Below are 25,357 nucleotides of genomic sequence, written 5' to 3'. Positions count from 1 at the left end.
ACGGTAAAGAGGAGCAGGATAAGCAAATCGAAAATGATCAAAATAGTGAGGACCATACGATGCCAGCTTTAAAAGGCGAGCTTGAAACAGGTTCTCCAGCGGAGTTAGTAGATGCAACAGATACTGCGAGGAATAATCTAGTAAAAAAAGAAAATACTTCTACAAACCTTCATGTTAAAACTATGGGGAACAAAGAACTCACACCAGCTAAAATTGACACAGAAAGCAAGGGAAGGGTTGATGATAGTAATACAAAAGGGGTACCAACATCAACAGCAAAAACTCCAGATGAAAAGTCTTCTACGATGAAGAATAAAGACAATAGAGCAGAAGCTACGGAACAAAAGGAATACATAGAAAATGAGGAAAACGACGGCGTTGATGACGATGAATATTTGTCGAATTCAAGACCCACTTTATCAAATACTGAACATTCTACTAAGAAAAAAGATAAATCAAGCAACGTAGCCTCTAACGAGGAAAACATCGATTTTCTAAATGCCAGTTCCAAAGACTTCAATCGTCAGAATAGTGAAGACTCGGTCGAGACAATCCCACCGTCAACAGCTCCGAGTGAGGAAATTTCTACCGATGAAAATATTGAAACTTATAATGAGGGAGGAACAAGCAAACCTATAACTCGAGATCTAAACACAGTCAGTATTAACCAGGAGAGTGATTCTGTAAATGATTTGTTGACCCCAACAATAAGCTCCATCACTACAAAGAAAACAACGAACCATAGAGATTCCACAACTGTAATATCTTCACTACTGGTACTGCGAAAAACAAAATTTAATTCACTGGAAGAGACTATTACTTCAAGACTATTACTATTACCTACGACTACAAAAGCACCGATAATTATAACAAAACAAACAAAAACGGAGTCTTCGATAAAATTTGGAAAGCTCTCGACCGTAAAATTACCGCATAGGCCTTCCAGAAGACATTTAACTTCATTTCCTGATGAGAAAAAATTTGACCGATCTCAGAAATTGATGGACGTTGATAATAAAGATGATTCTTATTGCCCAAGACAGTTTCAAGACTGGATAACAAAGTCCAATGATGAAAAACTATTTTCAAATGACCAAGGACTATCTATTTTCAAAAGAACATGGTGTAAGCGTGATATACAGGATCATTGTCGGCCAAAGAATCTCGAAGGACAATTAATAGTTAGAAGACAAATCATGAACCTAGACTGGATTTATAAAAACGAATTAAGATTCGTTCAAAAAGGAGGCTGGTTCATGCCAGCAAATTGCCGTACAGACCATCATACGGCAATCTTGATTCCATTCCGTAAACGGGAACATCATCTCCCCGTATTGCTACGTCAGTTGCACGCCATCTTACGTCGTCAGCAGATTCACTACCGCATATTCGTAATCGAACAGTCAGACACGCATTCTTTTAACCGTGCCAAATTATTCAACGTTGGATTCAAAGAGGCGTTACGTTACTTCCCGTACAACTGTTACGTATTTCATGACGTAGATCTTGTACCAGAGAATGACCGTATCTCGTATAATTGCCGTCAATCTCCATCACATTTATCCGTAGCCGTTGATACAATGGCATACGAGCTGCCGTACAAAAAAATATTTGGGGGAGTAGCTTCAATGAGTAAAGATCATTTCGAACTTTTAAACGGTTATTCGAACGCCTTTTGGACGTGGGGCGGAGAAGACGATAACATGTCTCACAGAATTCGAACGGAAGGTCTGACGATATATCGGCAATCAGCAAATATTGCTCGATATACTATGTTAACTCATAAAGAAGCTGAGCGGGAAGACGTAGATGATCGAGTTTCCTTTTTAGAGAAATCATATGAATATTTAAAAACTGACGGACTGAATTCATTACGTTATAACGTTTTACGCCGGGCTGACGGTCAACTTTTCACACGGATCAAAGTTGATTTGTTAAAGGATGAAGAAAAAACTTTTGAATAAAATTGTGGGTCGAAAGATTATTAAAATTACAGTTGATGCTCTATAATTCGAGGTTCTACTATTATATAGGCTCCCTTCGATGAAATTTAACTCCCTGTCAACAAGAAACTGTTATAAACGACGCCCCCTTATTCGATGAAAATCCAATTATTCCCCTTGAAGATCGAATTAAAGAGTGTCAACTGTATTTCTTTATGAATATCTTTGGGGCCTTAAAATTTATTTTATTTATATAAATCGACATATTATAGATAGGATTTCTTGAAATTTTTTGATAAAATGCATTGAGCCGACTCTCTATCAGAACGTTTAAATAAAACGTTTTATTTTACTTGTTACACTTCTGTTTCTAAAAGCTGGCGTGTTTATACAATTATGGTCATAATATTTGGGGAAAAAGGGAAATTCCCATGAACTTATTGTCATAAACAATTTGGAGGCACTCTAACTTAGATTGAAATGGTAGAGTTTTAGGACCTTAGGATCTGAGGATCGAAAAGCTCAAAAATAGTCCAATTAAGGCTCAGAATATAGCCTGGAAGTCTACCAAACCCTCCCAAATTGAAATATTCGATTACATTAAACAGATAGCCCAGCGACTTTTTCGCCCGAACTTTAAATTTGCAAAAAGGAGGAAACAACCAGAATTCTCAATAAATTTCGGCGTAAACTCTATTACCCGGGAGATAATAATAGCTTTTTGATAGAGTGGCTGATATTAATGATATTAAAAAGTTTATTTTCTAGCTTTGCTTAACCCTTAGGAGGCGAAAGACGTATATATACGTTTTGAAAAGGTCATTTTACCGATACACAGTCTTTTGGTCATAACTCCTGACCACTTGAGATTCAGAGAAAAAAAACTGCTATTTTTTGTAACTGAGAAAGAGAGCTTTCCAACGATACCAAAGTTGGTACTTGAATCGTTTGTCCTGGTCGAGAAATTACCTTTGAAAGAACAAATTTCCAGAAAAAAATGATGAACTTTTTGGCCTTTTTCAAAAATGTTAGCGGCTTTGAAAGGTTAAGCACGCAACTAATTCATATCACTGGATTCTGTCCCTTTTTATAAAAGGGCAAACAAAAAAGCTTGATTAATTTTTTTTTTTTTTACGAATTTAATGAAATTTCAAATATATTTCATCGTTTTGGTGTTTCCATGCCATGGAATCTTTTGAAAGCGAAATTGAAAATTAGGAATGGAGGAATCCTCTCTAGCCTATTCCACTTGAATAAGTACCATGGTGAATCATTATAAAGCGAACCATGGTGCAATGGTAGAGCATGTGGCTTCGGTTCGCAAGGTTGTGGATTCAAAGATTCTCAAAATGGTACTTGATGCCAGCATCCCCACTGAATTTTCTGACTTGAGAACAAAAAATATGGGAATATCAATCCTCATTGAGTTTCAGTCCATTATTCTCATCCCCACTGGCTGAAAAAGTCCTACCGAGTCTGTGAGAAGGGGTGTATTTTAAGGGGGTCTCAAAAGTCCTCCCCCCTCCACGCAAAGATGCTTCCCATATTAAAATTGTTTTCAAACTCAAAATTCTCCTTGTTTTCAAACTTACATTGTTCTTTTGGCAGGACGGTCAGATAAATCGAGATGGTGATTTTTCTTCGAAAATTATCCAAGGTCTACAAGAAGGATGGTATTGGGCTTTTATTACTCAAGGAACTCACGGGTAAGATTCTTAAATTTTTATACCAAAAAAAATTCTTGAGATGAGAGTTTTCATTTGGCTACATATAGATCTTGGTACCAGCTAAATAACGATCGCAATAATTAATTTCTTTTTTATAAACAATCAGGTTAGGTTCATAAGTAGCTGATTTTTTTTCACGGCAAACGATATCCCTTGATCCAATGAGCATGAATATGTTATAATACTAGGGGTGGTCAAAGAATTCTTCAGAAATGAGCTAATATGCCAAGAAGACCCAGGCTTAACCTGAAAATTGACCAAAATGTTTAAAGGCCAATCCCACTATTTTTTCGAGTTAATAAACAGCCTGGATCAGTTTTCGTAGTTTTATGTAGAAGATTAAATAAGATAAAACTTAAGATTTGTTATATTTACAGATACGGTGATTTCAAGCCAGTTCACTTTCATTCTCGATTGGTTGCTGTCCTCTATATTGTTGTTGCCATGGTGATGAACTCACTTCTGGTTGGTGCAATCGTTGCGAATTTGACGGCAACCGAAGAGAAAGCGACAAACATCAAAATTTATGGGACTAAGGTGATGATTTGAATGAAATTATATATTTCGATGACCAACAGATATCTAAACTCGTGAGGCTACTGTAATGTATTTCGCAGATACAAACAAGCCTTGACATCTTGTTGTAAAATCAGATCTACTCCCATCTGGCATATAGCGTTGTTTCAACGTTTATATAATATTCACAACGTCCATATAGCGTTAGATAAACGTCAAAAAAATCTAAAGCGACAAAAAGCTTAGGGCTCCAATTTTTCTTGTTTGGGAATAATGTGACGATTCCTCTGAACTCAATGATTACTACGCAGGCAGAATGTTAGCTAACATAGGTAACTTTTAGCCTCGACACCGCTACCCTTAGCGGTGATATCATTTGGTTTTGATTCTTTTTTCTTTTTTTTTTTTATAAATGGTAGAAATGTTTCCTCTGGTGTTGCTTGGTGCAAACGATGTGATATTCTGTTGTCATCGGTGTTCGTCTTAAAGTTTTAACATGAGAAACTACAAAAACCATCTCTAAATATCAATTAAGCTTAAAACACCTTTTCGACCGTTGTCGCGCGGTATTGTGCGTTCCACTTTATTACTTAATCATCCCACTAAACTCGATTCAATCCTTTTTTTAAACCTTTTTCTACTACCTGTAGGAGTGAAAAGACTGAGATGGTTTTAGGGTGGTAAAACGGACAATGGTCGAAAATGTGTATACTTATCATAATCTCAAGTGGGTTGATGCTTTATTCATTATATCCATGACGAAATTTATTCTACGGCAATCTGTTCTCTTTAGCTTAAATTTACCACTACTGGCAAAAATCGGGGTGTAACTGTAGAAAACATTGCGTCATGAATATCGTGAATAGCTTGGTGGAGTGTGTCAAAAAGAGCTTGTAATCTAATGTTTTTTTTTCAGCTCGGTGCAATAAATGGCTCATTTGAAGAACATATCGGTTTGCTAAGGAATGGAAAAATGAACACAGGTTATATACGTGTTATATAATATCCAACTATATAAGGATATAAGGTTTTCAATGGCCAAAATATTAGATACAAGTTATAAGAACAATTTAAGACTTCACGGACTCTAAATTTCTTAAGAAATCCCACAAAAATTTTCATAAAATGTTGAAAATAAGAGCATTTAAAAAAAATCTTTAGGCTTAAAATTTAATTTGATTTAAGTTGTGAACATTCGAAGGCTTAAAATTTATGGATTTTCTTATTTTACTCATTTTTGATAATATTTCACTCTTGACTATCTTTCCAACAAGCATTGAGCCACTACTTGAATTAAAATTCAAAAGTTACAGCATTTTCTTTAATTCCTCTGCAGATCAAATAAAGACAGGCATTTGCAATTATGGGTCAATATAGCCAGTAGAAAAAAAATTTAATCGTTAAATTCGTCATCTTCATGACGTAAAGACTAGAAAACTAGTCTGTTAATTAATCATGTCAGAGGGCGGGAACATATAGGTGGTGGGCGTTTGCTAGAAGAGGAGCTGCGTAGGAGAATGATTAAAAGTTGGTGAGAGGCTGTTGATTAACAATGACTTTCAGCCCTTGCCACCGATAAAATTTCTTTCTACGCTTACCTAACTCCTGGGCTCACTTTTCCCGCGTGATACCGTTCCAGCCCAACTGGCGTGCCAGTCTACATGACGTAATGTTTTAAATGGAAGCACCCAAAAAACACCCGATGTTTGCCACCGGCACTAATTTTGAGCCTAATCAACGTTCGGTATGCTACCGTATAAATACTACTTCATGAATGATTTTATTTATAGAAATTTTATTTTCACTTCTTTAGAAAGGAATTATACTTCTGCGGAAGAGCTTCGCCAAGCGTTACTCTCTCATCAAGTCGAAGGCATCCTAGTGGACGCATATTCAGCTGGACACAACAACTCTATCTTTCATCATCCGCTGTTCAGAGTATCCGATGTCCTTTACTATCCGCGATCCTATGGGTTTGTATTTGCAGGACAAATGTCCAATATGGCGACAGAGGCACGTGACTATATTGCAGCCAACCAACAAGACATTTTGAACTATGTAGCACAGCACACATCTAAAAGCAAGGTATATTCATCACATACAACCTCAAGGTCAAATCAGTTTTCTGTTATAGCTTTCGCACTGGAATCTCTAAATGAAGAATCTCTTAACAGTAAGTTATATTCTTCCCCAGACGGCACACAACGTCAAAACAACGTCCATTTGACATTCATGACGTCCAAATAACGTTATTTGAACGTTAAAACAACGTTATGGGTCAGCTGGGGCGGGAAATTTGAAAACATAAACTCCTTAAAATGATAACAATGCTCCAATCCTAAATATCTTTTCAACAAGCACAAAACTCCTATTTGATTATATTTCTATCAGAAGTTATAGCCTTTGTTGTCTCCGCTCAACATTATTTCGAGTACAGAATTTGTGGATAGGTAGGCCAGGGATATGACCCATACCGCACGCATCTCCATCACAGATATCTTATATAAAACACTAGATAGGGCTACTCTGTTCCTATTTGAATCAAAATAATCCCCCATTTTTGATAAGTAGACCATAGTTCGGCGTCGGCAATTTGATCGATCAAGCCTATATTTCACCTCGTCGCTTCACGTCATTCAGTTTTTTTTCCTTGGTTGAACAAATTGCCGGTACCGAACTATGAACTTCTGTGACCTACTACAAAGATCTACAAAAATGGCGCATTATTTTGCTTCACCTACTGTTGCTTGAGAAATACAGAGAAGCTCCATTTAGTGTTTTATATAAGGTATCTATGATATCTATTGGCGGGATCATCCTATTCCTTCCAATGTCACTTGAAGGTTTTACAGTCAGATTAAGGTTTCTTATTTCATTTTTCATGAATGTTTCATCTAGAAACAAGAACAGCAACAACCAAAATCCATTTTTGATTCAAACACGACTGTTTACCAGACCTCCTTACGTATTATGGGAAGTTTAATCCTTTGTGCAACAGTGGGCGGTTTGTTCTTCCAATATTTTGTCATCGTTAAGAAGAAGAGAAAAATATCTCAATTAGGTGAGTGAGTGATGTAGCAATTACTTCTAGTGTTATGAGCAGCCTAACAGATAAATTTGACTAAGACCCTGTGGGACCCCAGCCTCACTGAAAATTTTGGGCAAAAAATTTCGTCCCCAACGAAAAAATACCCTACAATTTCAGCTCCATTGAAAAAAATGACTTTGTTTTCATCCCTATTTTAAAACTAAATGGAAAAAAAAGTGCATCCATATAACCATAACAATGATTTGGTCGCGTAAATATTTTTGAATATAATTGTTGTAGACACCTTGTAACAACTCGTTTTTCTCATCGTTTATTTTCTACTTTTTTCCATCTTCAGTGGACACCAAGCATCGCTATCAAGAAATGAACAATCTTGTGACGTCATTCCAACAAGGAATCATCCAATCAATGAACACATACGAGCAGAACAATAAAAGCATTTGTGTTAACTATTATCTGAGAAAAATGAAAACGAAATCTAATTGGCTAGCTAGGAAAATATACAAATACGAGCATAAAGATGAACGCCGTAGAAGAATTTTAAAACACCGCGATGGAGAGCTGGGATCTGTTACAGCGACACTCCAACGTAGAGTATTTGTAGTTTCGAACGCACCTCCATGTTGCTCTAATGAGGAGCGACAAGATTCGATGTTGACTTTGACTACAGATGTCGATGGTTGTAAAGAATATTGATGATTGCAAAAATAATTCTTTGTATTTTCCAATAAGCAAATTTTTTTTGAGTTAAGGTCAGACCAATTTGATTAGTTGTTTACGGGTCCGACCGACCCTGAAAGTCCCAAAATCTAAATCAAAATAAAATTCATTTTGGTAATACATTTTCATTTTCATTGCTTTACAGACTCCCAAATCTTCAAAATTTTGGTAGTTTTTCCAAGGTTTTGAAAATTTTATCTTCAGTTTTTCATTTTATCTATGAATTCGACCTTTTCGTGCCTTTTTATTTTTTATTTTTTTTCATTTTGTCAAGATGTAGTAGTTTTTGTTGCCTTTTTAGGATATTTCTATCGGTGAAGATCTAATTTTATTTTTTTTCGCCGACCGACCGACCCTATTTTTTGTGTAGCTTGGCCCGTAAAACAACGAATTAAATTGGCCTCGCCTAAATGAGAAAATTTATTCAAAGAAAAGGGAAATGTTTAGGAAGAAAATCTTGACAAAGCAAAGTTTTTCCAACACAGATTCATACCTTTTTGAAAGAAATTTGTCAAAACAATTTCTTATCTATTTTCTCAGGAAAATTAACTGATGCTATTTTATGCTACGTATGAAGAAACACTGTGTCGACAAATCCCATATTCATTCATCACGCATTCACCGAATACAATTAGTAGCTGTCTTTGTTAAAGGGATTATCAGATGATTTTTTATATTTGGCTTAGAGATACCTTTTATGGTCCAGAGAGACACCTCTAAATCTTTTGACCCAATTTTTTCCCAAAGCTGATATATTTGAGTTTGAAATCTCTAAAAATGAGTCTTTACGTTGAATTTCTATTGTTTTTAAGTAAATACTTGAAAATTTAAAGTCGAATATCTCTCAGCTTTGGGAAATAACTGGGTCAAAAACTTTGGAGGTGTTTCTTAGGACCATAAAAGGTATCTATAACCCAGATATAAAAGAAATCATCAGATAATGCCTTTAAAGGCCGTGTACCAATCCAATCATAAGTAAGAAAAGTAGAAAAGATTCAATGAAAGACATCGATCTCTAAACATAAACGTCAAAAAAAGTTTTTCAAATTTCAAAAGTTGTTTCCCTAAAACTCAAATATCTACTAAATTAAATAAAGGTCATATTAAAGAATTTATCAAAAATCTAAATGCTAGAATATCCTTTAAAATCACACTTTAACAAAAGTTTTATTAGCACATATCTTAGATGGTTTAAAAGGTGCATTATAAAGGTTTTTAAATATTGCAACTGGTTTTTGTGGACATCGAGTTTCAATTCCCATAAAATTACATCTGGTTAAAGGAAAGATTTCATCTTTCCGATATTCCCAATCAGCAGAATGGGGTATAAACTTTACGACATCTGTATAAGTAGTGTAAGCGTATAAATCCAAATGCCAATTCCTGTATATTAACCGAGCATTAGGATCAACAAACGAGCATTGTCCTTCATAGTCGGGAACGAGTTTTCCTTTACACGAATACCGACGACGAAGGTCGTACGGGAGTCGCCAATCTCTGACAAAATAAAAATGCATGTCCCAATCATCGTAGGATTCCCAAACGAATTTACGTTGACGTAATGGATAGAATTTATCAAAATCATCAATATGAATCCGAATATCCATGTCCTGGTCATAAGGAATAACCTCCTCGTCGCGCCATGCTCCTAGCAGTGACCCAGCAGTTAGGAAATAACGGATGTTGTATTTTTTAGCTAGTGTAATCCAATACCGTAACATTTTCTGCCATGCTTCCCGGTTCCGGTTGATTGGACAAGACCCGTCACCATAATTGGCAAGATCTTTGGCGCCATCTCTGTCTAGCCATTCTAAATCACCATCATCTATGTTAAGATTTCGATGTGTTCCATAAGTTGTGTTTTTGTTTTCATTCGTCGGGCGCCAAATAGTTTTCACTAGACGCTCTATTAAAGTCTCTGTTTTGTTGTTAATCTCCTTGAGAGATCTGTCAAAATCAGATTTGGTTTCTAAGCGCTGAAGGCGCTTTTGTATGTCGTTTATTTGTAAAATGTTTTGTTGCAAATCTGTGGAGTCTTTGATTATGGAACGTTTTGTCGATTCTAAGTTGTTTTCGTTTTGATGATTGTTGTTGTATCGTTGCATGACCATATAAATATTGAGTATGGTAAAGATTGCTAGTAAAAAGATAACACCATGAGTCATTTGCACAGCCATTTTCTTGTTTTTGGTATCTAAATATATATGAAATATAAACATTAAAGCTACTACGAATGATTGTACAAGAGAAAACGTGTCCCAAGTTTGTAATAATTCGCATTTTTTGATTCTGATAGCTTTCAGGTATAAGATGTAAGAGTTCAATCAGTGAAATCAAAAGGTGGTGCAAATTGCTCTGGGTACGGGATAGCAATAAAGAGTACACGGGCTGCAAAATTATATCAATGCAGTCAAAACATGTAATTACTCGAAAAAGCTCCATGACTTTATTCCGACTATGTTATGACTATGTTACTTGCTTTACAACTTACAGCCGATAACTCCACACCGTGGAGTAGTGTCAATAACTTCGAACCAATCAGAAATAAATGTTGTGAAACAAACACATAAAAATTTCGAGTAAAAGCGTGGTATTAATCATTTAACAAAGAAAGGCAAAAATTGCGGCACACCTCCTTCTCACAGACCCGGGTAGGATTTTTTCAGCCAGTGGGGTAAAAATATCGGATTGAAACTCGATTGGAAATGATATTCTTATAATCTTTATGGCTGGGGATTGTAATTCTTTTGTTTTCAAGTCAGAAAATTCAGTAGGGATTGGAACAATAGCATAATATTTCACAGTGAGGATTGGTTTATTTCATTATTTTCAGTAAGGACAAAAATTGGTGGATAATTTTCCCCGGGAAGATATATATATTTCCAGTGGGGAGGGGTCCCAAGGTTATGCTATGGTTCAACTTACACGATTTCACCACACTTTTCAGTTTAAAGAGTATTCATTTTTCTGAAAAGTAAGCGAATCACAGGGCATTACTCAAAGTTTTCCTTTATACACTTATCATAAGTACACAACTTTTAAAAGTTTCCAAAGATGTCCACAGCCTATCGAAACACCTCCTCGCAGAGTAAAATGAAAATAATGATATTAGGGGAGTTTCTGAGCATCGACCAGAAATGTCGACCAACCAGCGACTGCGACCAACTGGTGACCACGACCAGCAACCAGATAAATTTGGCTTATCGAGTTTTTCCTTTTCCCCAACGTATCGTAAATACCGACGGGACAAAAATGTTTCAAGTTAGCAAGCCAAGCAGTATTTTCATAAAGCTGATTATATTCAAACAGACTACAATCATAGAAAAATATCATCAATCTAATACTCCCCTAACGAAATGTATCTTTTCTTTTAAAAGCAAAGTAAAAGTTTGAAAAGAGAATTTCCATTTGCAAAAATTAGATAACACATTGTAACATGAGAAATTATCAGTATTCATGTTCAAATGAAATATAATATCCGATGGTCTCAAATACATTAAAAAACATTATAGTAAATTTATAGAACAGGAGTTAAACCACATGATTCAGTTAGGAGCAACAAAATGTTTTTATTCTCTGGGAGGCTTGAAAGTTTAAACTACTTAGGAACCATCAACGGTTTTCGTGATTACAAGATTGCGTGACTACCACTTCATTTCAAAAAGCGCGATGGGCGTGATTGATAAGATAATTCTTTCGATGCGATGCGTTAGAGCGCGAGGTGAAATATTTTTTGGTGTGATGGCGTGATCAGGAACTGTTGATATAGTTTCGGAGGGTAGTTTTTCGGTTTAATTTCCGAAAGAAGTGAGGTTTTATCTGAATTCCCGATGCTACTGCGATGAGATTTAAGGGTAATTTTTACTCAGAGTGCCTAAAAAAAATTGTCGACCATATTTTCATATTTTCCCAGTGTTTGAAAGAATCCCACCAAATCCATCATCCATGTTTTTTTATGAGAACAAACTATATAAGAATACAGTATAGGGCTTCGATGGCCGAAATGCTAACAACAAGTTAAGAACAGTTTAAGGCTTTGTTGATTTGAAAACTCGATTTTTTAGGAAAATGGATAAAAATGGTCACAAAATGGAGAAAAGAACATTTTAAGAGTAATTTAATCAAATTTTCAAGCCACAAGTTACCCTAAAAACCTAGTTACCCAGCCAAAAACAGGCAAGTGCTCAAACTAAAACCCTTTCTTAAATTAGGTTCATCCACGAGTAATTAAATTACTTTTCACATAATTTCTCCAATGAAAAATGCAAAAACAGTACAATAAAACCTGCATTCCTGCATTGATATTTTACTTTTTATGTAATTTTTCTCCCTCCTGACTTTTCTCGCTTTTCTCTCGCACAACATATGATATGAAAGTGTAGTACATCGGTATTTAGATAACGTTTTTATAATCTCAAAAATGCTTTGTTCAACCTAAGCATGTGTTTGTTTTTTAGTCTAGTTTAGCTCTTTCTCTTCTTATTACAAGAAATGAGAGTACAATAAGTTACAGTATGAACGAAGTACATACACGTTTTCGGATGTTCTTGACTTTTTGAGTTTTAAGCCTTTATGTCCTTAACTCAAGAATTTATTATACACTCACTGGATATGCTGATTTTTCATGTTCTAGCTTAGACAGGAGACCCGTCCTGTATTTTTATAATGTGATGTATACAGGACGGGTATGACCTGTTAGGCAGATTTCTGCCTCAAAAGATTTACAGTGGGAAATTCGAACTAAGTACTGTCCTCACTTACTAAAATAAAGACCAAATTTCGAAAGTTGCATTTTCTCTAAGAAAGTGCGTGACCAGTGAAAAAATAACAGAATTTGATTGCGGCTGTGTTTTTAACCGTCATTAGGATCTGGGAAATTCAAACTCTCATCCCTTACCATGCTATATATTTCGCCATCAGTATATAAAATAAGTAATCATAGCATGGATCTCCAGGCTAGTTCTAGCTATGTCCGCAGTAATGATATTATAGTTCAGTCTTCTTCCCTGAAGAGCCCCTAGTGGGTCTGTGAGAAGGGGGTGTATTTGATTGCCAATTATATATCCCTATGACGTTTCAAGTTGTGAGAAAGATGTAAAAGATGTCTTGTGTATAACAAATTGAATGTTGAGACTGGAAATTTTTAAGCTTAAACCATAAAAAAACACCTTGCCACCAACCACGTGCCTCCAAAAGAATTCATACCACAATGACACCAAGACCCTCAAAATGTATATTATAATTATACTTTTAGCTCTTCTTGTAACAATTTTGGAAAAGATATTTCCAATTAGAAATTTCGTGTCGCTAAAAGCATTTTGCTAGATTTTTCTTGTCTAATGTTTTTCTCATATCAGATTTTGCAAATTTATCCAGCTTGATATTCTCATAGTGTATTCTAGCCTTACTTTCAAAGTTTTTTCTATGCAAAGGTAGAAAATGAAAAGGCTAGAGAACTTTTTAAAATGAGATTGATAAATTTCTCTGAAACAATGGAAATATGGAAGTACCCAAAAATTCTAACTAAAATGTTGGTCCCCTCGGCTGGGGAGTGGTATAAATTACCCCGGGGAGGGGGTACTACCCTTGCCAACCGACATGGGGTGCTCTGCTGAGGTTCGAAAAATAGACCTTACGTGGGAATCGTTTTTTCAAAGATTTTGCCGAAATTTCCGAAAAAAGTGACCCTGAATGGGAGTAAAATTTCAAAAAGTTGAAATTCCAAATTTTCCAAAAAAAGGCACCTATGAGGGACTGATTTTTCTATTTTAGTGTTTTTGTGACCCTACCTGGGCCTGGTGGAGGTTGAAAAAGGTTCCCTGACCAGCGGCGCATCCCCGTAACCCATTTTGCCCTAGCCCAAGTTCGTTATTTTTAACTCCACTGAATGGCCTACCAGGCCTGTAAGAAGGGAGTTTGAGAATTTTTACCTTGAAATTTTCATTACTAGCTGGCACACATCATTGTTTCAACGTTCATCTAACGTTATATGGCATAAAGTATTAGAGCTCTCAAAAAAGTATGAAATTGCATTTTATGACGATGTCAATTTAAAATCTTCACGTTTAAATGATGAAAGGTTATGTATACATCAAACTTACCCCAAAAAATATTTCAAACAAGATCAAGGAAAATTTGTATCTTTTACCGTGGGATCGGGTAACTTGCATCAGTGGAGGTTAACACGCATAGCCCTCAAATGAATGACCTGGCTGGTCATTAAAATACAACTACGCAGCTCTGCTCGCAGCTCTACTCTACCATTTTTGTTTTGATTTAAGTTTGTATTTTGATGACCAGCCAGGTCATTCATTTGAAGGCTACACGCTTCTTTTTTTTATAAGAAAGGTGTAAATCCATTTCATCATGGATATTCTTAACATTTTTGGGAAAATCATCCATATTCTTACGGCACATTCTTAGGTTAGGATCATAATTCATACTAGATTTAACATTATTAGTACATACGTCTCAAGCATAAAGTTGCACCTTTGTAAAAGGAGTGAGCCTAACTTGGGGGTAATTGACAATTTATAATTGAAAATGCTCTTAAAATGGCTTTCTTAGCTTTAATAGCAAAATTCCATGATGGTGATATTCTTAGAATATTCTTAGTTTTTTGGCCATTTTCATCATGGACATTCTTATAAAGTGTATTCTTATAAAAAAAAGCGTGTATGCATGTTAGCCTCCACTGATGCAAGTTACCCAAGCTCACGGTATACCTTTATAGGTACGCAGTGCCAGGTATGGCTGATTATCGAGTTTTTGCAACTCCGACCTATAACTCGAACAAGTTTTCTCGACCCTTCAGTTAAATAATACCTTATAAACCTAACCTTACTCCATAACTTGAAATTTCTTAAACTCGAACAAATTTATGTTCCCCGTACGTGTTCGAGTACTCCACTTTACAACTCTTCTATCCTATACTATGATACTGCACCATAAAATGTCAAAAATCTACACTTCTGAAAACCCAAATTTGTATTAAAATGAAAACTGTTTCAATCAATCATCAACATCTGCTCAATCATGAGAAATTCACTCTGTTATATTTTTCCTGATAATCAATTTTGTATGAATCATTCTAGTAATTTTCTTCTTATTAGTTTAATTGTTCCAAAGGTATATTAAAAATGCATATAGAGCGTTAATGTGGTTGCCAATTGCCAATAATAGAAACAGTTTAAGAATAATGTGGAGTCTCTAGAATCACTATGAATTTTAAGCAATTTAGGAGTAAAGTAGTAAAAATTGGGTAAATCCTCTAATACTTCAATTTCGTCCTATAAATAAGAACAAGATGACCCAGGGGGGGGGGAGTACTAGGGCAAGATGGGTTACGGGGATGCGCTGGTCAGGGTACCTTTTTTTAACCTCCACGAGTCCCAGGTAGGGTCACAAAAAACACCAAAATAGAAAAATCAATCCCTCGTAGGGAAAATTTAGGGGAAAAGTAGAAAATTTGAGAACATTTTGGAATTTCAGTCCCATTCAGGGTCATTTTTTTCGCAAATTTCGAGTCCCACGTAAGGTCATTTTTTCGAACCTCAGCGGAGCACCCCCGCTAATTTTTTTTCCGTGAACGGACGGAAGTATCTTCGACGGTCAGAAGTATCATCTTTTGACAGTCGGAAGTATCATTTTTAATTTTTCCTATCCGTCATTCCGTGGTTTAGGGGGTATTGGGTCATTACCAATCAATTAGGTAGGGTCACGGTTGCTAGTAACGGCTTGTCACTGTGCCGGGTGCATACTCGGCGCCTTGGGTCCCGCAGGGTTGCTAGTAACGGCTCGAATTTCAGTCAGTTAAAAAAAGGGGTACTTTTACCCATATTATAATAACATTACCCCCGTCTTTTGCCAGTTTGGTATAATATGTTATGAATTGTGTGAATTTGCTGTGCGGCGATGGCTCAACGGATAGAGCGCTGGCTTCCGAATCTGAAGGTCTTTATTTGGTGATGGTTCGAATCCCACTCGGTGCGAAAATTAGACAGGTCGAAATTGATGGACAAATGATTGACAGGTATGAAAACTCAGTCAGAAATGAGAAACTAAGTCTCAGAAAGTAGAAAAAACAGATAAGGTGAAAGATAGGAAAGGGAAAAGGGGCCGTCAAAAGATGATACTTCTAACCGTCGAAGATACTTCTGACCGTCGAAGATACTTCCGTCCGTTCACGGAAAAAAAATTTGCAGCACCCCCATCAGTCGACAAGGGTAGTACCCCCACCCCCAGGCAAGATAAGAACAATTCAAAGTAGCAAGAAAATAAAAACAGCCGAGCCTCATTAAAAATTTATTGGTTCTTAAAAAAAAGTGTTGCCAACCCTATCTAAATGAAATTCCTCAAAATTTGTAATTCTACCACACGTTTCTTTATAAGAGCAAACTTTATAAGAACATAAGACTTCGATGGCCGAAATGTTAAGAACAAACTAAGAACATTTTAAGGCTTTACCGACTCTAAAACAGCTGGGTTCTTAGAAAAATGGGCAAAAATTATCAAAAAATGGTGAAAATAAGAACATGTTAAGAAAATTTTTAAGCTTAAAACTCAAAAAGTTTAAGATCATCTGAAGGCTTCAAAATTTTTGGATGTTCTTATAAAAAAACAACGTTTACCACTTCAATAAAGAACTTGTTCAAATTGACCTCATTGAAAGTAACATAAAAAAGAACGATCGTATCTCCACATAGCACATATTTATTTCAGATAATTCACCCCGAACTGGGCGATCAAATAAAAATTTTTAAAATAAGTAATAAGCTCAAAAAACAATGCCGAATTTTATGAAAAATTACTTTCGGGTTTTGTTTTGTTTGTGTGTTTTTTCTGTTCAATTTGAAAACTAAACGAGACAAACCCCTTATAAAAGTAAACAAGAAGCCTAGAGGGCCAAAGGACCTGTCGGAAAATCGGATTCAAACTTAGAAAAAAAAGTTTAATGTCATAATTTTTCAACCAGTAGTAAAAATTTCTTTTTTTTATGTGTTTCTCACTTTTCAACTTTTCAAAAATGTTGAATAGTATTCTGGCTCAAAACGAAAAATAAAATTTTGGTACTGAAAAAGTAAGATAATTCTATGAAAAAACAAGAGCCACAAAGATGTGGTTAAATATTTCCTCCAATAGCCCAGAGCGTGGATTGTAAGTCGTAGTCGCAGTCGCAGTCGAACCCCACAGATAAAGCCTCAACTTAGTAACTTAGATTCATTAAAGCCTTTTATTAAGCAATATCCGATGCAAAACAAAATATAACCATAACAATTGTCGTTATTTCAAAGACATAGACATGTTCACAGATGATATAAGGGAGTGGTCAGAAAGTATCTACTAGGGGGCGGAGTGGAGGATATTTTGAAAAATCCCAAAAAACTTTCGCACCCCCTCCCCTAGCCTGGAAAAAAATTTCGAACCCCCCTCATAAGGCCCAATATTTTTTCGCACCCCCCCCCCCTTTCGCCCCCCCCCTACTAGAAAAATTTTTACGCAAAAAAAAATTTTCTTACAGATGCGGTACAAAGAGTATTATTTGTTTGTATGACAGTTTTTTATGTCAAAATTAGGTAAGGGAGATAGTTTAGCCCTGTAAAGTTGAGTATAGTCCTTTAGGAGATTTACCATTTTGATTGACGTTTGCACCACGGGATTTTTTCCGTCGATTTCCATGGTTACGACGGAATTTCTCTGAAGTAAACAAAGGAAAAGAACCCGTGGTGTAAATGTCAATCAAAATGGTAGTGTGATCTCCTAAACTGGTCCAGGGTTAAAATAAGAATCAACGAGTTATTTTCTCTGAGTTTCCCTAAGTTTTGGGAGAAAATTACGGCTTATTTTCCCTGATACACAATCTCCCTACATTACAGAGGCATCTCAATTACTCAAAATATCCTGAGGGGCCACCATGGTTGGCCCCGAAGGGAGAAAATTTTGAAGATCAGGTACTCGAGACCCTAAAATACAAGCTATTCTGTTGTTAAAAGGAGTCTGAAAAATAAAATTCTCTGAGTTTGAAATTTCCCTATAAACCTATATTTTTCAGGTTTTCCAGGGTCTGTCAAAGCTCTGTGTATGTAATTTATAAGATATTAGTAGAGACTAAGGAGGCACAACCATGGTTTGCGCCGACGGGAGAAAATGTTTTTCACCACCATTTTAGCTAAAAGACAAATTTCTTTCTAAAAAGTACTTTTTCAAACCACTCTGATGAGCTGCGAAAGCTACTAATCTACTTCCCTCATCTAGCTCAATGCTACAAACCAAAAGGGCAAGGCAATGATGCCCAAATAATGTTAGTATGACATGTACATATATCCAATAAAATAAATTCTGAGTTGTCTTTTTGACAAACTTTTTGAAATCTTGAAACGTAAAACTATGAAATTAGACTTCCTTCATTTTCTCTTGAGTTGCCCAAAAGATTTGAAACCCCCCCCTAAACCCTCGAAAAAATTTTGGAGCCCCCCCCTAGAATCCTCCACCCCCCCCCCCTAGTAGATACTTTCTGATCACTCCCTAAGTCTATAAACTTGTTAAAAAATTGCATGCAAATGATAATCATTTTAACACAAAAATAAATGTACTTTATTTAACTAACATTGGTTTTTACCTTAATATTAAGGAAATAAAATATTAGATATACAAGTTGATTATTCTAAGACTCATCCGAGTAAGAAAGTGCCAAAATATCTTGAGACTGTCTAAGGGACCAATATGAAAATATGGCAATGAATTTGGGATGTATCGAAATATGTTGTACACCTTAATTTCATATGAAAAACTTCCTTGTCATCAATATTTCAAACCATCATAATATACCATTCACAAATAGAAATTCTCACATTTAGTTATTGCTAAATATTTACAACACTTTCCAGCAAACTTTTTCTGTGAAATTTGAGTCTTGATAAACTAAACTCTATGACATTTGTATCATTGATCATTAAATCACATCTTGGAACAATACACTTTTTTTTTATAAGAACCAGTAAATTTTTGCTGAGGCTCGGCTGTTCTTATTTTTTTGGCCCTTTGACTTTGAATTGTTCTTATTTTGTTCTTATTTTTTCTAAGGTAAAAAACAAGTTCTGGCTATTTACTTTACTATTTAGAGGATTTTAGAAACCAATGATTCTTTTTGCTATAACTCTCTAACTTCAGCCTCTCAACTGTTCTTAAGTTGTTCTTATTTTTTTGGCATTTTTGAGCCTCATTGTTCTTATAAAATTGAGCAACATTATCATTACATCATTGCCAGCAAGTTACACTACATTGTATTGGTAGAGGTTATCAAACTTTGTTGAATTTGTAATCCTTGCACCTGAATGTGAAAGGAAAGAAAAATTCAAAACTTCAATTCAAAAATCTCTTTACAGTAATCAATACCAAATGTGCAGTTTCGCTGAAATCTCCCGAGAAAAAAAGGCTTTAAAAGGGTGAGACTCAACGGTTGACGGTTAGGGCTATTTTTGCCATGGATATATGCTGAGCCATTATTTTGAGCAAGCGAAGAAAATTTATTCAATTGATTGAATTCAATATTAAAGAAGTTTACGGGAACGTACAAAAAGGACCACAGAAGGAACGTACAAAAAGGGGCGCAGGGAGCATACAAAAAGGTACACAGGGAGCGTAAAAGATACACAGGGAACAACGTATGAAAAGGTACACAGGGATTTAAAACATCTATGATCTAGTTTTCTTTTTAGCATCAGGCATCAAGGCTAAAAATGGGGCACTGAGAAGAGTGCAAGCTTTTCCAAGTTTTGACCATTAATATCTAGACAATATACATAAGATCAGAAAGACATTTATGCTTACCTTCTTCTCAAGATAGGAATGGATTGGATTTCCATGTGTTTCAACTTCTTTCTCCAACCTTCTACCTGTCTTCTTCTCCTTATTCTTGATCCGGAATCTCAAAAAACCCGTGCAAAATCGAAAGTGATTTCGGGACATGACCCCATGTTGGAAATTTGAAAATCCCAATATTAAACTTTGGCATGGTCTCTAATGTACTGGATATAAAGTGTTTATAGTTTTTGGAAAGTTGAGTTTTCGCTCTATAGTACTTAAAGGTGTGCTATATTTAAAAATTTATATTATTTTTTGAAAAAATCCAAAACCGCCCGTCTTTATAAAAAAATGCTTCCCCGCTAAATCTTCGCGCCTGGTTTAGTGGTGGTCTCTGTTAGGAGTTTTTCTTTTTACTATTGTTGAAATATTATTATGCTAGAATATCGTTTGTTTTTTTTTTTTGTTTTTTTTTTGTTTTTATTTGTAAGGTTGATACGACATCACTTGTTTGACATCACTACGTACTTAGAATCTTACACTTCGAACTACGAACTGTGCGGTTTTTGTTTTGTTTTGTTTTGTTCTCTTTAGTCCTTTTTCTAATATTCTTTTTGGAGCAATTCCCCGAGCGTCTCAAATCAACGGGGATTCCTTTAGTGTGCTTCCTCTAGATTTTTTTTAGGCCGTTCGGCCTCATGGGGGCCACGTGGTAGTCCTGAAGGCAAGATTGCTGCAGTACCTTCGGGTAGGCCCCGTTTGACAGCGCAATCTCTCCTTTAGACACCCGGTAATCCCACATGAGTGCCTTTTTAACATTTCTTTTTTTTATGAAAAACGAAAACTTGTAGATAATCTATATGATATATCTAGAGAACAAATTTTTAACGCATATATTTATACCAATTCTTGGTGATAAAAGAGATTGAAATAAAAAAAAAAAAAAAAAAAAATTGGATAAAAATGTACGATTTTTTTCTGAAATTGCAAAAGTGCGCAAGGGGGGCAATTACAAAAGTGCGCAGCTCAAATTTACAAAATTGCAGAAAAAATACAAAACTGCGCAGAAATTACAAAAGTGCACAAAAAAATTACAAAACAGGGCAGAAATTACAAAAGTGCGCAAAAATTACAAAACTGCGCACAACATATGTACAAGAAAAAATATGCATGTTTAAAATGTGCAATTGATTTTAAGTGGCTTGGTCTTCATATAGTTTTACAAATTGAAGACATTATTGTTATAATTACGTAATATAATCGTCAGTAGTTATCGTTATATCAAAGTTTTAATCTAATACCGTTAAATACTAAATCATATGTCAGAGGTGCGCTCCCCTGGCGGGCGAGGTAGGGATGTCCCGCTGGAGCTTGAAAAGTGGACCCTGTCAGGTATGAATGCTTGGTAAATTTGGAACCCTGTCGGAACTTTTACCCTGAAAAGTGACAAAAATGCTGCAAGAATTATATTCAACCAGCTTTTCATTAACGAGCTATGTATTAGACTTTGAAAATGCATAGTTTTAACCATTAAAATTAAAAAATTTCATCAAAATCGCATAAAAGAGAGCTGTCAATCAAACATTAATTAATTAGCTTTTTTGCTTTGAAAGTTTTCCATCTCAATTTTTTTTAATCTCCAAATTGGCGTACTTGAAGCTTCATATCGCTAAAACTAAGTCTTGTTTCACAATGAGATTTTCACCGTAAAACGCTGAATAAATGTGCCTTTTTAGCTATAAAATTCTAAAAGTCCATAAAAAATTATAAAAAGTTAGTAATTTTGATATATTTAATCCAACCATTGCATGCCGGAAGCCAAGGATCGGAAATGTAAACTTTCATGTCATAAAATTGTTGAGCTTGTGTATTATCTGTTGAGTGAATTTCTTCTCCATTGAGAAGAGTGGAATATTTGTAAACACCTCCACTTTTGTATCGCTGGTGAATCTCCACATTGTATTCGGTGTTGTATTGGACTGTTAGATACCGAGCGTAATTTTTGCTGCCATTCACTGCCGATCCTATACTTAGTAGCGAAGTTGCCTAAAGATTTTTCAAATATGATTAAATAAAAAATACAGTCCGTCTGAAAGTAAAAAGCAAATAAGTTAAATGGCGTGAACTAATTCGGCGAGAAGAAGGAAGGAATCAAAGAAATATTAATTTAAAGTTTTTTTTAAAGTATTTTTGAATTAATTTTGGCACATTGCAGAAGGTTTTTTCTCTGCCTAGAATTTAGTGCTTCAAACAAAAATTATAGGTGATTTTGGATAATTGTGAAAATGAATAAGATTTCAATGAGGCAGAAATTTTATTTTGGCGTTGAAGGGTTGATAAAGATTTTTTTCAAAAACTTTTTCACCTTATTAAAGAAGGTGGCTGGTGTTCGATCTCCGTAAACAAAATTGTTTTGACCCTTTGTGACATGTATTATATTACACCAATTGCTTCCACCAGCATGCTCGGTAAGAATTTTGAAATGTAATTGTACAATCCATTCATTGGATAGAATTGGAATGAAAAGAAGTAAATTGTTTGGCTGTAGATCTTCGGCTGAAAAAAAAATGTTAAAAATATTACAACAGTGTCCTCTGGGGGAGAGTTATTCAGGAAAATAGGATTTAAAGGGACGTGTCACTAGTTATGCACGCAACATTTTTTGAACAATTTCAAAATTTCCAACGTTTTTTTATTAAATCTGAAAGCAAAGATTTATTATACACTGGATAAACGACTCATAAAACGATGGAGAGCGATCATTGTATGTCCTTTGTTTCAGAAAACAATTGATGTTCTAGCTTTGTCCGCAAAGGACAACTGTCATGGCGGCTCGAAGATGTCTGATTTTAAAAATGTTTATCTGCCTTATTTTTAAAAAGTTCTCTAGCTCTTTCTTTTTGTACATTTGCAGAAAAAAGAGTTTGAAAGTAAGGCTAGTATTCCAAGCCAGATACATTTGTGAAATCTAATGAGAGAAAAATATCTTTAGACAAGATATCCAGCCAAAATGCTTATAGTGACACAAAATTTTGAATTGGAAATATCTTTCCAAGGCTGTTCCCAGAAGAGCTGAAATTAACATACATAATAATTGAGTGTCTTGGCTCCACTGTGGTATGAAAATCCTTTGGAGGCACGTGGTGGCAAGGTGGTTTTTTTTAGGTTGAAGTTTGAAAATTTCCGGTGTCAACGTTAAATTTCTTATACACAAGACGTCTTTTGTATCTTTCTCACAGCTTGAAACGTCATAACGACTTATAATTAGCAATTAAGTGAAAGAATATGACTCTCACAGGAAAGTTTTAAGTCTCCTTTGGGAATTGGATGAGTGGTTTTCGATAAGAAATGCAATAAAAATGCTTCGAAAAACCATTTAATGAGGGAAGGAGAGTGAGCAATACTATCATTACTGCGGACATAGCTAGTACACGAGAAATCAGCAAAAATCTGTTACTTGTACAGGGTGTCCCTAATAAAAGTATCGAGTTTGAACATGCAATTGAGTAAAAAAGTTTGTGTGTGTTATCGCTAAAATATAAGAACGTTGTTCTCCATCACATAGGCTCATTACAAAAGGTAGTTACAACGTATAAATTAATCAATTTCTACCGCTGCCTAGTTTTACTTTTTTATTGTTCCATACATTCCATTTTTATTATTTTCATAGTTTTACATACGATTCTTTACAAACATGTTTTAATTGTTGCGTTTTTCTCATGATCGTAATTTCGTTGCATTTGTAAACAGGCAGGGTATGTTTTTATTGTTACGTAATGACAAAGAAAAAAGAGGGAGAGCTTAAAATACAATTTTGTGAATACACACTTAAAACTTTCTACTCAATCGCATGTTCAAACTCGATACTTTTATTAGGGACACCCTGTATATCCAGTGTATAATAAATCTTTGCTGAAAGCTAAAATTAGACAATTAGACTAGAGTTAGACAAGGGTTTTTAGTACCATTGAAAAAGTATTCTTTTATACTTTTTCTAAAAACATTCTTTGTTAGAAAAAGGACGTATTGATATAAAAAATACTTACCTTCATTCACTATAGTGGTTGGCTGTATGCCATGATTGTTCTCTGGAATCTGAAAAAAAATAGAATTGAACTTCTTCACTCCATTTTCTTTGTGTTTTTGAAGGAAAGGATTTTATTATGGACTAAAATCAAATTTCGAACATAGTTGAATTGAGTGAATATGCAAATCTTTATCAGATAAATAACCCAGGGGGGTACTAGGGTTGGCAGAAGATGAGGAAGTGCGAACAGGATCCTCGAAAACCGAAAGTTTTTCCATTTTTGAAAAAGCACTGCACGTTTTGGAATCGAAGGAATCCCCTCCCCGGGTTTGATAAAAAACGAAAAAAAAACATCAAAAAAGGATTAGCAATACCCTCTTTTCAAACATAAACATTGCCACATGAATCTTTTATTAGACTGGCACGCCAGTCGGGCTGGAACGGTATCACGCGGGAGAAGTGAGCGCAGGAGTTAGGTAAGCGTAGGAAAAATTTGTCGGCGGCAAGGGCTGAAAGCAACCTCTCACCAATTTTTGCTCGCTCTCCTACGCAGCTCCTATTCTAGCAAACGCCCGCCGCCTTTATGTTCCCGCCCTCTGACATGATTAATTAACATACTAGTTTGCTAGTCTAATCTTTTATATTCGCAAAACAACTAGAATCTTTTTTTCAGTCCGCAGGCGCGAAAGCTAAAAACTGAGATTTCCCATGTACCATAGTCATTATAAAGAAACTATGTAATTATAATGACCATGCATATACTATCGAGCTACTTAATCGCCGTCATCCAATCAAGGCTAGATAGAGTCTTTATTCAAACTCTAAAAAACTTTCCTTACCTTTGGCCAACATTTTGAAGCATTTATGCGTACAATACTCAACAATACCAATAGAAAATATTGAGATTTCCTTCCTCCAAACAAAACCATAGCTATTTAGTCTGCATCCGTCGAATGAGAATTCAACGAACCATGTACTTAGATTTGTCTGAATAATAACTTTTCGTCTAAAAAAAGTAATATTAATTTAATTTAATACTAAATGAGGGAATGAGGAAAATATTTGTTGATTGATTTGAAGAGTGCTCAATTTATCCTTGACAACTTACCATCTTGCAATTGTATCGGGAAAAAAATATAAATCAGGAAAAATACTTCATTCACTATTTATACATTATAAATGACTATACATTTCATAATAGACAGGAGAGTTCCAAATTCAGTCTCAAAAGTGTTAGAAATGTTTCACGGCGCAATTTATGATATTGTTAAAGAAATCTCCGCTTCTAGACAAATTTTGCCTACTTTTTGTCTACGCCACTGGGTATGTCCGGGGAAAGTTTCGGAAAAACCCTGGCACACCTCTGAGTGAGGTTTCACCCACTTGTTGACCTTCTCATGCCAATTCAATATATTGCAAACGTACTGTTCTGCCAATGGTCAGTGTCTTCCCTAATAACATCTTGCCATCTTTTCGCTGGTCTACCTCTCCTCCTTGTGCCTTGGAACTCACTTTTCATACATTTTTTACAAGGCTTTCAGTCACACCAACAAATTAGTAACTGAATCAAACT

At 35.3% G+C, this 25,357-nt stretch overlaps 2 protein-coding genes across 4 annotated transcripts in view; one reads left to right on the top strand and one right to left on the bottom strand.

The window, feature by feature from the left end:
- Positions 1-8,072, top strand: part of LOC136811279 (uncharacterized) — a 32,884-nt gene extending 24,812 nt beyond the window's left edge. For all 3 annotated transcript variants that reach the window (XM_067067895.1, XM_067067894.1, XM_067067896.1), the window contains 6 exons: positions 3,552-3,649; positions 4,048-4,207; positions 5,103-5,169; positions 6,000-6,271; positions 7,085-7,247; positions 7,573-8,072. In XM_067067895.1, the coding sequence (XP_066923996.1) occupies positions 3,552-3,649; positions 4,048-4,207; positions 5,103-5,169; positions 6,000-6,271; positions 7,085-7,247; positions 7,573-7,931 (1,119 nt within the window). In that variant the 3' untranslated portion in view covers positions 7,932-8,072. The remainder of the gene's footprint in view (positions 1-3,551; positions 3,650-4,047; positions 4,208-5,102; positions 5,170-5,999; positions 6,272-7,084; positions 7,248-7,572) is intronic.
- A 13,015-nt stretch (positions 8,073-21,087) lies between these two features.
- On the bottom strand, positions 21,088-24,798 carry LOC136811278 (uncharacterized). The gene is made up of 3 exons (XM_067067893.1): positions 24,624-24,798; positions 23,804-23,852; positions 21,088-22,313 (listed from the first exon to the last, which is right to left on the bottom strand). Exons 1-3 carry the CDS (start codon positions 24,711-24,713, stop codon positions 22,072-22,074), a joined length of 381 nt encoding a protein of 126 aa, XP_066923994.1. The 5' UTR covers positions 24,714-24,798; the 3' UTR covers positions 21,088-22,071.
- Positions 24,799-25,357: the final 559 nt, after the last annotated feature.

The sequence above is a fragment of the Clytia hemisphaerica genome, unplaced genomic scaffold (assembly GCF_902728285.1).
Source record: "Clytia hemisphaerica strain Z4C2 unplaced genomic scaffold, Clytia hemisphaerica genome assembly, whole genome shotgun sequence".
Lineage (NCBI taxonomy): Eukaryota > Metazoa > Cnidaria > Hydrozoa > Leptothecata > Clytiidae > Clytia > Clytia hemisphaerica.
Note: the sequence above shows the minus strand (reverse complement) of the source record. Positions and strands in the feature narration are given on the sequence as shown.

Coding starts and splice junctions, on each gene's coding strand:
- LOC136811278 (XM_067067893.1), bottom strand. CDS start 24,713: ATGGTTTTGTTTGGAGGAAGGAAATCTCAATATTTTCTATTGGTATTG. Junction 23,853..24,623: donor CTTCAAAATGTTGGCCAAAG/GTAAGGAAAGTT, acceptor ATTTTTTTTCAG/ATTCCAGAGAACAATCATGG. Junction 22,314..23,803: donor AACCACTATAGTGAATGAAG/GTAAGTATTTTT, acceptor TTTTTTTTTCAG/CCGAAGATCTACAGCCAAAC.